Genomic DNA, 12,544 nt, shown 5'->3' on the forward strand with positions numbered 1-12,544 from the left:
CAAAAAGGTTGTCGAGCCAGTAATGATAATGAAAAATATCGATTTAAGCCATTCCTCCGGGATGTTGCCCTCCGGGAGAATTCGGGTGAGTATCTTTATATTACCGTCATCTAAGGCTTTTAACAGTTCAACTGGAATTTGATCAGGACCCGGTGCTTTTCCTTGTTTTGCATTCCGTAGGACATTATTTACTTCTGAGGGTAAAATTTGTAGGTATTGTTCTTCTTTTTCTTCTTCTAAAATATAAATATCAAAATAAAAATTTAAAAATAAAAAAATGGTAATAATTATAATAAATAAGTATTAATATTTCAGTAATTATAATTAATAACTAGTATCGGAATATAATTGGGATTTGTAGGCAGAAAATAAAGTGAGTTTCGGGAATTCTGAAAAAAGTAACGACGCTTTCGGTGCAGAAGATGTACCAATTCCGAGAGTAGAAGACGATACTCCAAGGGCAGAAGACGATACTCCGCAAGAGTAGTTTTCTGACATAGATATCTCGACCCCGTTCAACACCACCAAGAAAGATGACTTCTACGCAAGAAGCAGCACTCACAAGTGAAGTGCTAAAATCTGTTAATGAACATTTCAAGCAACCTCGACCTGCGGATGACAGATATGACATTTTTGGTAAATATGTTGTAATGTACGCGATGTCTTAGCACCATAACGAATCCTGGCCGAGAAATTTATAAATGACGTACTGTTTCATGCTGAAATGGGCACCTTGACAAGTTGGCATGTGTTAACTCAAATGCCACAACCCCCATTGCCGCAACACTACGAAGGTTCTCCTACAGTTCAAAGTGCCTCTCCCAATTCTACTACCTTTCCCCATTTTGCAGCTGGTAACTCATATTACAACACCAATCCATCAAGAATGTCTCAACAAGAAGGAAGACAGCCACAGAAACCACCCATGTATCGTCAACTCATCTACTGCACTGGAGCTCCCAATGAACTGTCACCATTATGGTGACAGTTCAACACCATAACGATTCAACTGAAGGAATTACTGTTTCCCACTTATGTATTCCGCCCTGAAGATAGCCAATAATTAGTATGTAACTATGAGTGTTTAATAGGACCCACATTTCTATAGTTACACTTTACATATTTAAAAATAAAACATTGTTTGAACAATAAATGAGCTTACTTTACATTTATATAATCGTCTCGAAGAACTTTGTAAATAGCTTTACAAGTTTGTAACACAATTAAGCTGAGAGCCTGTAGTGATATCGCAGTAGAAAATATTAAATCTTTGTAGCATCTAATGTGGCACTCAATCTTTCATAAGGTGTAATTGCGGTCGTCATTATGGTGTCTTTTTTCTGAATTATCGGCGTTACCAATGTTAAAAGCCTAAGGTATTGTTCTCATCCATCTGCAAATAATTATGCCAATCTTTTAGACAGAACCTCAGTTCTTTTAATAAATTTACATGGGAGTAAACTTTCCTTTTCTGTAACCAGTCTTTAGTTCACACCTTTCGTTTCATTTTTTTTTCATTACTTTAGATAACTAACAATAAAACAACAACAGCAAGAACATCATCTATTAACGCCATTGCGCGAACACACAAACTGAAGTGCCTTAAGGCTGGCCTTCGTATATTCCGTAGTGTGTGGAGACCCCCACATTTTTGGGTTCGCCTCAAGGCCTGGCGTCTCAAGGCATGCCTTCGGTTTTTCCGTTGTGTGTGGAGCCGCCTTAAGACAGCTTGCTTTAAGCGCGACTGATCGATTCGTTATTAATTAAGTAGAGACGTAGCAGAAGTTCTAAATAGAAACATTGGTGGACGAATAATCAAAAAAGACCTAACGAATCAGGATTAAATAGTAGAAAACCAGTAAAGACAATATCCCAGAGCACCAGCGATCAAGACTGGATACACGTTTTGTAATCAGATAACATACTTATCAGCCTAACTATACTAGATAGTTTTAAGAGTAGAGACCGCAACAAAGATTTGCTGATTCCAATCTCTCTACAACAGTTTCATTTGATTTTGTAGTGTGAGTAATTGGAGATAATAATTTGCATACAGTTGGTTAAAAATCTAGAGTTTTGTTCATTTCTTATTTAAAACAATATTTTCGTTGCCTTGCGCATTAACTGCTTTTAATGTTTTCTATAACAACGATAATAAGAACCGGGAATCTGTAATGCCCTAGAAGCCGGATTGGAGATCCTCCAACAAATAAAAACTGGGAAACGCTGATTTAATAAATTATGGACAAACCATTTACAAGATGTGGTTGTGAATCACGTTTAATTAGGTCAATGCAGGTTTCCTTAGGTTCAAACAAGTGACGATTTGAATACTCAAAACATTGAGTCGGTCTAAAACTTGACGGTGATACATTTAAAAAGCATGTATTAAACTTATTTCATTGGAAGTGCAAAAAGTCTTTTAAAATTAGTTTAAAAACATACAAAGATGCGTTTTTTTTATTTTTTTATTTTGATCACAAATAAATCCGTTTTCATTCATAAATATTTGTTTTTACTTTACTCGTAATAACATGAAACTTCGCAATGTAGATAGAATCTGCAGAAGGTACGCAAAAGATTATACACTTAACAGCTAATATTAAAATTATTCATATAATTGATTCTTTAACTTATAAATAGCAATATCTCGTAATGATCACAAAAGAGAAGCTTCGCAAATAATTAAATACTATACTTAATAATATAATTGATTATAATTATTGAGGTTTTATTTTACTAGTTGTAACTTAGTGTAATTGAAAATTAAAATAATAATATGTACTGTTAGTTTTACTGATTTCGGAATTCCCGAACATTGATTGCGAAATTTATTTAAAATTAAAAGTTATAAGTTACACGATATTCTTCTTGAAATCCTAATGATTCAGATAAAATTTACAGGAATAATACACCTGTTCCATTATCTATAAAAATAAATGCAAATTTATTATATTTGGTCGTGGCTACGGTTACAAGAATTTCTGTACCCACTGGTACCTTTTCACTTATTATTTATAAATGTATTTAATATTTTTATATCCCCGGTTAAATCGCTGATAAAGAGAAATCATTTTTAAATTACGCTATAAAAGTGAACCAAAAATTCTATTTATGATTGACAATAAAAAATTATAACGTGGTGATATAAACAACGTACACGACGGTAAACGAGGATATTATATGCAAAACTCAAAATAGGAAACATATATGAGCAACTTAAAAACAATTATATTCAGAATTGGTTCACCAAGAATCATACAAATAAAAAATAAAATCAGGATAAAAAACCTGTCAGAGTGTCAGTTTACGTTAACTGTGTCAGTATTACGCAATTTCCGCGCGTGGTACGAATTCTAGATTTTATCCTTTATCGCGAGGACCCTTTTCTAGAACGTCCTAGGACGTCCTGGTCATAGGCAGTAAAGCAATATATTATATCATTCGACCCTGTACGCGTGCGTGACAGTAAAAATATTTGTCGTAGTGGTATAAACACAAAAAGTTATCGCCAAAGCAGAGTACGCACGCCCGATCGCCGTATTCTTTTAGGGGCCACCACGATTTATTTTCTTATACGGGGGTCCATTACTCAAAAATAATGAAAATTCATGAGTTGTAGTATATGTCAGCTTATCTTAAAAAACGATTTTTTTTTAACCTATTCTCTATCCTTCCATTGTTGGATGTAGGTCTCCCCCAGTTCTCTCCATCTTTTCCTATCTTGAGTTGTTCTCTGCCATGTGGGACCTCCTTGTTTCCTGATGTCATCTTTCCACCTCATCTGTGGTCTGCCTCTTGATCTCTTTGCATTTTATGGGCGCCACTTTCCGATGGCATTGTTCCATCGTCCGTCTTGGAGACGTTCATTGTGTCCAGCCCAATTCCATTTCAGTTTTGCTGCTTGTTCTATCGCGTCTACTGTCTTTGTTCTGGTTCTGATCCACTGGTTACGTTTTCTATCTTTAAGTGATATACCCAACATTTGTCTCTCCATCGCTCTTTGTGCCTTCCTTATCCTATCCAAGTTGGCCTGTGTAAATGTCCATGTCTGTGCTCCGTAGGTGAGCACCGGTATTATACAGGAGTTATATACCTTGCTTCGTAAGTATAGAGGCATTGTTTGATTTTTTAGAACGTAAGAAAGTTGCCCATCCCATTCTTACTCGTCTCGATATTTCGGCTGTTTGATTTTCTCTGGTAGCTCTGATTGCTTGTCCTAGATAGATATACTCATTTACCTGTTCTATTTTTTCTGTTTGTATTTTTATTGCCTCTTGGTCATCCGTGTTTGTCATTACTTTTGTTTTGTTGAAGTTAATTTTTAGGCCTTTTTGCAGTGATTTTTTATGAAGTTTATTCAGCATTAATTCTAGTTCTTGTCGTTCCGAGGAGATCAGGAGTATATCATCCGCATATTTAAGGTGATTTAGGTACTTTCCGTTAATACATATTCCTCTGTTTTCCCAATCTGTTGATTTTATTATATCTTCGAGGGTCAAGGTAAACAGTTTAGGTGAAATTATATCGCCTTGTCGGACTCCTCGTTTAATTTTTATATTATCCGTTATTAATTTGTTGTCCAGAATTACGGTCATGGTTGCGTTTTGGTAAATATCATGTATAAATTGTCGGTATCTTGAATCTATGCTACTATTGACCAGAGCTTCTTCCACCGCCCAGTGTTCAATGCTGTCGAAAGCCTTTTCATAATCTACGAATGCTAAGTACAGCGGAAGGTTGTATTCATTGGTTTTCTCAATTAAGATTTTAAGCGCATGTAGATGGTCGATTGTGCTGTATCCTTTCCTGAATCCGGCCTGTTCCACTGGTTGGTAGTTATCAAGTTTATAGGTTAGTCGGTTGTTTATTATTTTTGTGAAGGTTTTATATAGTTGTGACAAAAGGAAATAGGACGGTAGTTGTTTAGGTCTGTTCGGTCTCCTTTCTTATGTATTAAGATTGTGTTGGCATTTCTCCATTGTTTAGGTATTTTACCTTCAAACAGACATTTGTTGAACAGTATTTTTAGCATTTTTTTATCGTGGGTAATCGTGGTAAAAAACGATAGGTGACGGTAATAAGCTTGTTTTATTACCCTTAAGTTTGATGTAAGTAAGGTGACAAAAATGTTCAAAGAACTAAAATGTTGGATTATCATATATATAAAATGTTTCCGTGTTTTGAATTAGCTGCCTTTACCGGTAATCTTTGTTTAATTTAGTCAATTTGATCCATATTCCTTCCATTATTTATCTATTGCATGCAACTGCACTTCCTTAAATTTCTGTATTTTGGTTTAAACGCTATTGTATGAATTTCCATTTATCCAGATTAGTTTTAGTTTATCACTACACATTTGGAAAGGGTAAACTTTGTTGCCAAACTATCCACATTTAAGAGAGGCGTATTTGAACACCTAATTGCTTCAAAATATTTATAAAGGACCACTGAAGCAATAAAACAATTAAGAGGTATTTTCCTTCGATTTATTTACAGTGAACTTAAGGGCTGATTCAAACATTGACAAATATCGCAATTCTGACAGTTAGATAAGAGTTATAAAAATATTAGCTTTACAGTGAGTGCGGGGAGGCAGTAACAGATATACATGAAATGATAAAATTGAGAGAGACCAACTATATACGTTTTAACACAAAACACCGGGTTTACAAGCGCATTTAGTAATTACGGACCACGCACTTTTCGGGATCGACAACACACGCACGGCCTTCAATTTTCGAGAGGCAAAACTGTCACTGTCTAGTCCTAGTCCTAAGTTATATAAAGCGGGGAGTAGAGTGTTTATGATGTAGGGAGTCAGTCGCACACACGTCAACACGACAGCTGACAATATAAGCATACAATTTGATAAAATAACTATATTATACAGGTTGTTTTTTAAAACATACTGCCCCCCGTTGAAGCACTAGCTTTAACATTATAAAAGACATTAAAAAGAAAAGAGTACATAAAAAAACCAATATGAGTAATAGTATACAAATTCATACAAACAACATATTATGAGTAAAAGTACTAAACCTAATAACATTAACATAATCCTTCACTAGGAAGAGGACACAATTTTGTTATCGAGCGTTTGAAAATCCCATCCTTAGTTTTAACAGATGCAATTCTCACTCGGCCATCTTTACCCGGAAAGACTTCCATCACTCGTGCCAATGACCAGTAGAGAGGAGGGAGATTGTCTTCTTTAACTAGCACAAGGTCATTGGGTTGTAAATTTTTAAATGGGAGAAACCATTTTGGACGATTTTGAAGTCGATTCAGATAATCAGTCGACCACCTTTTCCAAAAAAGTTGCTGGAGCTTAGAGAGATTTTGCCAGATGCTAAGTCGATTTTCCGGGATAGATGTATACTCCTGGTCGGGTAGCGAGGTGAGAGACCTTCCAATCAGGAAGTGACCAGGGGTAAGATATGTGAAATCGGAGGGATCATTAGAGAGGGCACAAATGGGCCGAGAATTAAGTACGGCTTCAATTTGGGTAAGCACGGTACTGAATTCCTCGAATGTAATTTTGAGATTGCCCAACAATCTATAGATATGATGTTTAGCGCTCTTTATAGCGCTCTCCCAGAGTCCTCCATGATGAGGAGATCGAGGTGGTATTGTTTTCCACCGAATTTGAGAGGAGGCTAAAAATTCCTGAATAGAAGAGTTAGTTTCCTTATTTTTCAAGAAATTGTAGAGTTCGAATAACTGATTTTTAGCCCCAAGAAAGTTTGTCGCATTATCAGAGAAAATAGTCTGAGGGAGACCTCTGCGACTGATAAAGCGCTTGAGCGTGAGAAGAAACGCTTCTGTTGTAAGCCCACTGACTAATTCTATATGAACCGTACGTGTGGACATACAGACAAACAGAGCTATGTATGACTTTATCAAGGGACTTTTACGAAGTTTAGAGGCCTTTATTAGAAAGGGACCACCAAAATCCAAACCTACATGAGCAAAAACTTGAGCAGAGCATAAGCGTTCCTTAGGTAAATCAGACATGATTTGAGCTAAGGGTTTGGCATTAAACTTGAAACAAACATGACATTCGTGGACTATCCTCTTAATCTCCCGTAGACCATTCAAGGGCCAATATCTAAGGCGAACTTGAGAGAGAGTATTCTGAGGACCTGCATGATGGAGCCTGAGATGTTCTTTTTTGAGAATTAGACGAACAACATGATTTTTCGAGGGGAGGAGGAGAGGATATTTTTAATCAAAGGTAACTTCGGAATACCTAAGACGTCCACCTACACGGAGCATTTCATTTTTGTCAAGAAAAGGAGCAAATTGTAAGAGAGACTTATTAGAAATAATCTTATTGCCTTTGAGATCAGCAATTTCTGAGGAAAAACATGAGTTTTGCAATAATTTTATAATTTTCATTTCGGCATTTTGAAGTTCAGATACTTCAAGTGCACCCGATAATTTTTGAGTGCCAGACTTTGCGTTATTACCAAATCTGAGTACATAAGCTATAGTCCTTACATATTTCGTGAAACTGGAGAACCTTTCAGAAAGCATGACAAAGAAATCAAATTGAGCACTTCGAGTGTGAAGAACAACCTTTCTTTCTTCAGGTAATTTATTAGAATTAAACTTCGGACTATATTCAGACAAATTTAGGTCAAATGTTTGCAAAAACTGAGGACCGTGAAACCAAAGAGTGGAGTTGAGTATGTTAGAGGGCATCATTCCTCTGGAGAGGATGTCAGCAGGGTTGTCTTTAGACTTTACGTATCTCCAATGAGAGTGAGAAGAATTTTCTTGAATTTGAGCTACCCTGTTGGCGACAAATTGATTCCATCTGGAGTGATGTGATCTGAGCCACGCCAAAACTATCTCAGAATCGCTCCACATGTTTATAGAGGTAATAGAGGGCAATTTATCCTTTATGATATCAACCACCTTTGTGGTGAGCTTGCTAGCCAATAAAGCACCCATAAGTTCCAGCCTTGGAAGCGTTATGGTCTTTAAAGGAGCAATACGACTTTTCGAAACAATAAGAGAGCACGAGATATTTTTTGATTTGTAGATGACCCGTATATAACAACAAGCAGCATATGCTTTCAAACTTGCGTCAGAAAAAGAGTGAATTTCAATAGAAGAAATTTCATGACATGAGAAAAGACATCTGGGTATGCTTATGTCTTTGAGAGCAGCGAGATCAGTTATAAACTTCAACCATTCATTTAAAATATTTAAATCCACGGAGTCATTCCAATTAATTTTAGAAATCCAAATTTTTTGCATAATAATTTTAGCAAGAACAGTTACGGGATTAATGAGCCCTTGTGGATCAAAAATTTGAGCGATAATAGAGAGTACTTCCCTTTTTGTGTAATTATCCTTTATTGATAATTGAGGTACCGAAATTGAAAATGTATCAGTACTGGGGTTCCAACAGAGACCTAAAACCTTATTAGAAGCATTCTCTGGTGAAATAATATACGCAGAGTTTGTAGAGAGAGTAGAAACATTTTCCAAAAACATTTTTGAGTTAGAGCACCATTTATGAAGAGAAATGCATGCCTTGTTGAGTAGGTCAGTTATCTCATTATGAGCCTTAAGAAGAGTTTGCGTGTCATTGGCCCCATATAGAATGTCATCTACATAGCATCCTGTTAAGAGAGCATCGGAGGCCAATGGGTATTTGTTTTGATGAGTTTTAGCTAATTCCATTAAACAACGAGTACTTTGAAAGCTTGCGCTTTTTGTTCCATAAGTTACGGTTTGAAGCTCAAGACATTCGATGTCCTGTTCTGGAGAATCCCGCCAGAGGATATTCTGCAGGAATGTGTGATCAGGATGAATTCGTACCTGCCTGTACATTTTTTGTATGTCGGAAGTGAAGACATAGGTATACAATCTAAACCGAAGGAGAATGTCGAAAAGTTCAGGCTGAAGAGTTTTTCCTTTCAACAGGATGTCATTAAGAGAATAGCCACTGGAACTTTTCATGGAGCCATCAAAAACCACCCGTAATTTGGTAGTTAATGATTCTTCTTTTATGACAGAGTGATGAGGTAAAAAGTATTTATTTTCTAAGTGCACATTTGTGAGAGAAAGAGGAACCTTTTTGGCATGTCCAAGAGAAACATATTCATTGATGAATGCTTTATATTGAGTGTATACATTTTCGTGCTTTAAGAGTTTATTTTCGAAACTAATAAACCTTTTCCTAGCCATATTGTAAGAATTGCCCAGCATTTTATGTGCTGTTTCAGAAATGAGAGGAAGCTTTACCTGAAACCGACCAGAAGGTAGAATTTGAGTTGTTTCAGTGAATATTTGTTCAGCCAGATCCTCAGAGGAGGAGATTTTAACAGAGGGGGTCACTTCTTCGACTTCGAAGAATTGTCGAATTATATTATCGAGCTTATCTTCCTCAGATGTGGACTGGACAAATAAAGAGACATTTGACTGTGTAGGGGACAACTGTGAGCTATAAATTCCTTTGTGAAGTGCGTAAGGAGGTAAAGAACCAAACATAATGTACCCTAAGTGTGTGTTCTGGAGAACAGGGAGTCCTTTACCTAAACATATTAAACCATCCGATAACAACTCGCTATATATGTCACTGGCAAGAAGAAGATCTATATTTCCAGGGACAGAGTAGGTGGGATCTGCGAGAGTGACTGTAGAGGGGATATTAAATTTACTTCTGTTTATGGATACCTGAGGGAGTCTACAAGTTATGTTGTCTAAAATAGAACAGGAGATTTTGAAACCATTACCATTTCTTTTGTATGGAAAAATTTCTAGATCGACCATTTTGTTCGAGAATGAACTATGTTCAGAGATAGTAGAGATTTGTAACCTTTTGGTGTAAGGAGAGAGATTTAATTTTTGAACCAAATCTTTAGAGACAAATGACGACTGAGATCCACTATCTAACATACATCTAGCGTGTATGGGTACGCCATGCTTTGAATAAATAGTGACTAGAGCGGTTGCCAGCAGAACATCCTGCTTTATTGACAGAGCAGAGAGAGAAGTCATCACATTTGAGACCTGAGAGGTTTGAGATTCAGAGAGAGAGACAGAATTACTTGGACCGGCTTCACCATCAGACCAAGTGTTTTGTACATTGCGAGAGGTTGCGTGATTTTGTCTTTGAAAAGATCTACTAGAAGAAGAGCTATTTTCATGGTCATTGTGCAAGAGTGTGTGATGCCTTTTCTTGCATATACCACATAAACGTTGAGACGAACAATTTTGTGAAAAGTGTTTAGTTCCTAAACAGTTGCGACATAGTTTGTTTTCATTAACAAATTTATACTTATCCTGTAAGAAAAGATTAGCAAATTTTGTGCATGCATAAATAGTGTGTGTAGCATTATTACAAAATACGCATGTTTTGGAGTACGAGTTAGTTTTGTTATTTGCCGAAGAGAAGAGAACCGTTTTAGAGTGAGTTTTAATAACTTTTTTATCGCTATTATCTAAGGAGTTTAACTTTTCCATAATGTCACACTTTTTTTCTAAAAAATCAAAGAATTGATTTAGCGTGGGAATATCTTTTGACCCTAACTCGTATTCGAAAGACCGGTGAGTAGTAAAGTCCACTTTTTGCAAAAATATTTCTATTAATAAGAGATCCCAATGCTCGATGGGTACATTCATATTTTTTAGCGCGAGTAAGGTCTGTTTTGCGGTGACCAAAAATTCACGTAAGGCCTTTGCATTAGTTTTGACTAAGGATGGAACTCTCAAAAGACGCTGTATAAGCAAACTAATTACGCGCGATTTGTTTTCGTAGCGATTTCGAAGAGTCTCTAACGCGATTTGGAAGTTTTCTTCTAAAACTTGGATGTTTTCTACCAACTGGAGAGGTTCGTTGCGTAGAAAGGATTTGAGATAAACAAAACGCTGGACGTTGTTGAGTTCCGGGTTATTAATAATTAACGTCTCGAAGAGCTGATAGAATGCACTCCATTCTGAGAAGCATCCTGAGAAAGTTTGAATTTTAATTTCGGGAAGAGTCACTTTAGCACTAGCTAAACGTGGAGAAGTGGAACTGAACTGGTGTGAAGGAGGTTGGAGCATCTCCATTCTATGTTGAAGACCTGCCAGAGTTGAGAAGTACTTTTCTTCAATTTCTTCCCTATCGCGTTCTTCAGTGTTTTCTTCGTCCAGTTCCTCAATCTGATCCATGAGGTCATCATATTTGGCGTAACAATTCGTTAGTTCAGTACGACGGAGTTGGAACTGCAAGGGATCCGTTTCTTGAGTAGAGTTATCCCTTAACCAATTAGAGATACGAGAGATTTTTGATTTCAACGGTTTGCGTTGTTTCTTTAATTGATCCATTGCGGTTAGAGATGTATCGAAAGCTTTGCGAGATATTTATCTATGAGAGATACACGAGAAATAAAAAATTTTAGAGTCTAAAACACAGCTTAGTCCACCCCGTATAATAAACAAGAGTCTCAGAAAATAATGTCTGTACGAATCCTGCGAAATATAAACTTGTCCTGTATACTAATAATATGCGTTCGAACTTTTGAATGTCCCTGTACGTGATTATAAAAATATATCTTGGAACGGACTCACCAAATAGAAATGAATCGTAAAAAATCCATAAAAATCCATAGTCACATCACATGTTTCTTGTCGGCAATTTCACTTGAGATGCACCTCGAAGAGCGATAAATCTAACATCTAAGATTGTTGGGTGGAAACACTTCAAACACTTGCGTGGTGACGTAATGTTCCATGTGCCGTGAGATTGTTTATCTTATGTTTTTACGCAAAGTTCTATTTTGTGAAGAGCACTTAGTAATGAGTATTATTTTAATTTTTATGGGAAAAGAATTAAAATAAGAGAAAATTAATTTGATTTATGAAAAGGAATTGCGATAAACAATATATTCGGTTCGAAGAGACCACAAGATGATGGAAAGGGTAAACTTTGTTGCCAAACTATCCACATTTAAGAGAGGCGTATTTGAACACCTAATTGCTTCAAAATATTTATAAAGGACCACTGAAGCAATAAAACAATTAAGAGGTATTTTCCTTCGATTTATTTACAGTGAACTTAAGGGCTGATTCAAACATTGACAAATATCGCAATTCTGACAGTTAGATAAGAGTTATAAAAATATTAGCTTTACAGTGAGTGCGGGGAGGCAGTAACAGATATACATGAAATGATAAAATTGAGAGAGACCAACTATATACGTTTTAACACAAAACACCGGGTTTACAAGCGCATTTAGTAATTACGGACCACGCACTTTTCGGGATCGACAACACACGCACGGCCTTCAATTTTCGAGAGGCAAAACTGTCACTGTCTAGTCCTAGTCCTAAGTTATATAAAGCGGGGAGTAGAGTGTTTATGATGTAGGGAGTCAGTCGCACACACGTCAACACGACAGCTGACAATATAAGCATACAATTTGATAAAATAACTATATTATACAGGTTGTTTTTTACAACAACATTATATAGCCTAACTATGTTCACGGTTTGTAACTGCGCCATCTGAGAATAAAATAGAAAGTAGAAATTAGAAGATTTC

General features: G+C 36.3%; 2 protein-coding genes across 2 annotated transcripts in view; one reads left to right on the top strand and one right to left on the bottom strand.

Moving 5' to 3' along the window:
- form3 (FH2 domain-containing protein formin 3) overlaps positions 1-12,544 on the top strand; it is a 507,951-nt gene that overhangs the window by 328,686 nt on the left and 166,721 nt on the right. The gene's annotated exons all lie outside the window — the stretch shown is intronic.
- LOC140444571 (uncharacterized) lies at positions 6,052-7,017 on the bottom strand. Its single transcript, XM_072536333.1, has one exon. The coding sequence runs from the start codon at positions 7,015-7,017 to the stop codon at positions 6,052-6,054; it is 966 nt and encodes a 321-aa protein (XP_072392434.1).

This window comes from Diabrotica undecimpunctata, chromosome 6 (genome assembly GCF_040954645.1).
Source record: "Diabrotica undecimpunctata isolate CICGRU chromosome 6, icDiaUnde3, whole genome shotgun sequence".
Classification (NCBI taxonomy): domain Eukaryota; kingdom Metazoa; phylum Arthropoda; class Insecta; order Coleoptera; family Chrysomelidae; genus Diabrotica; species Diabrotica undecimpunctata.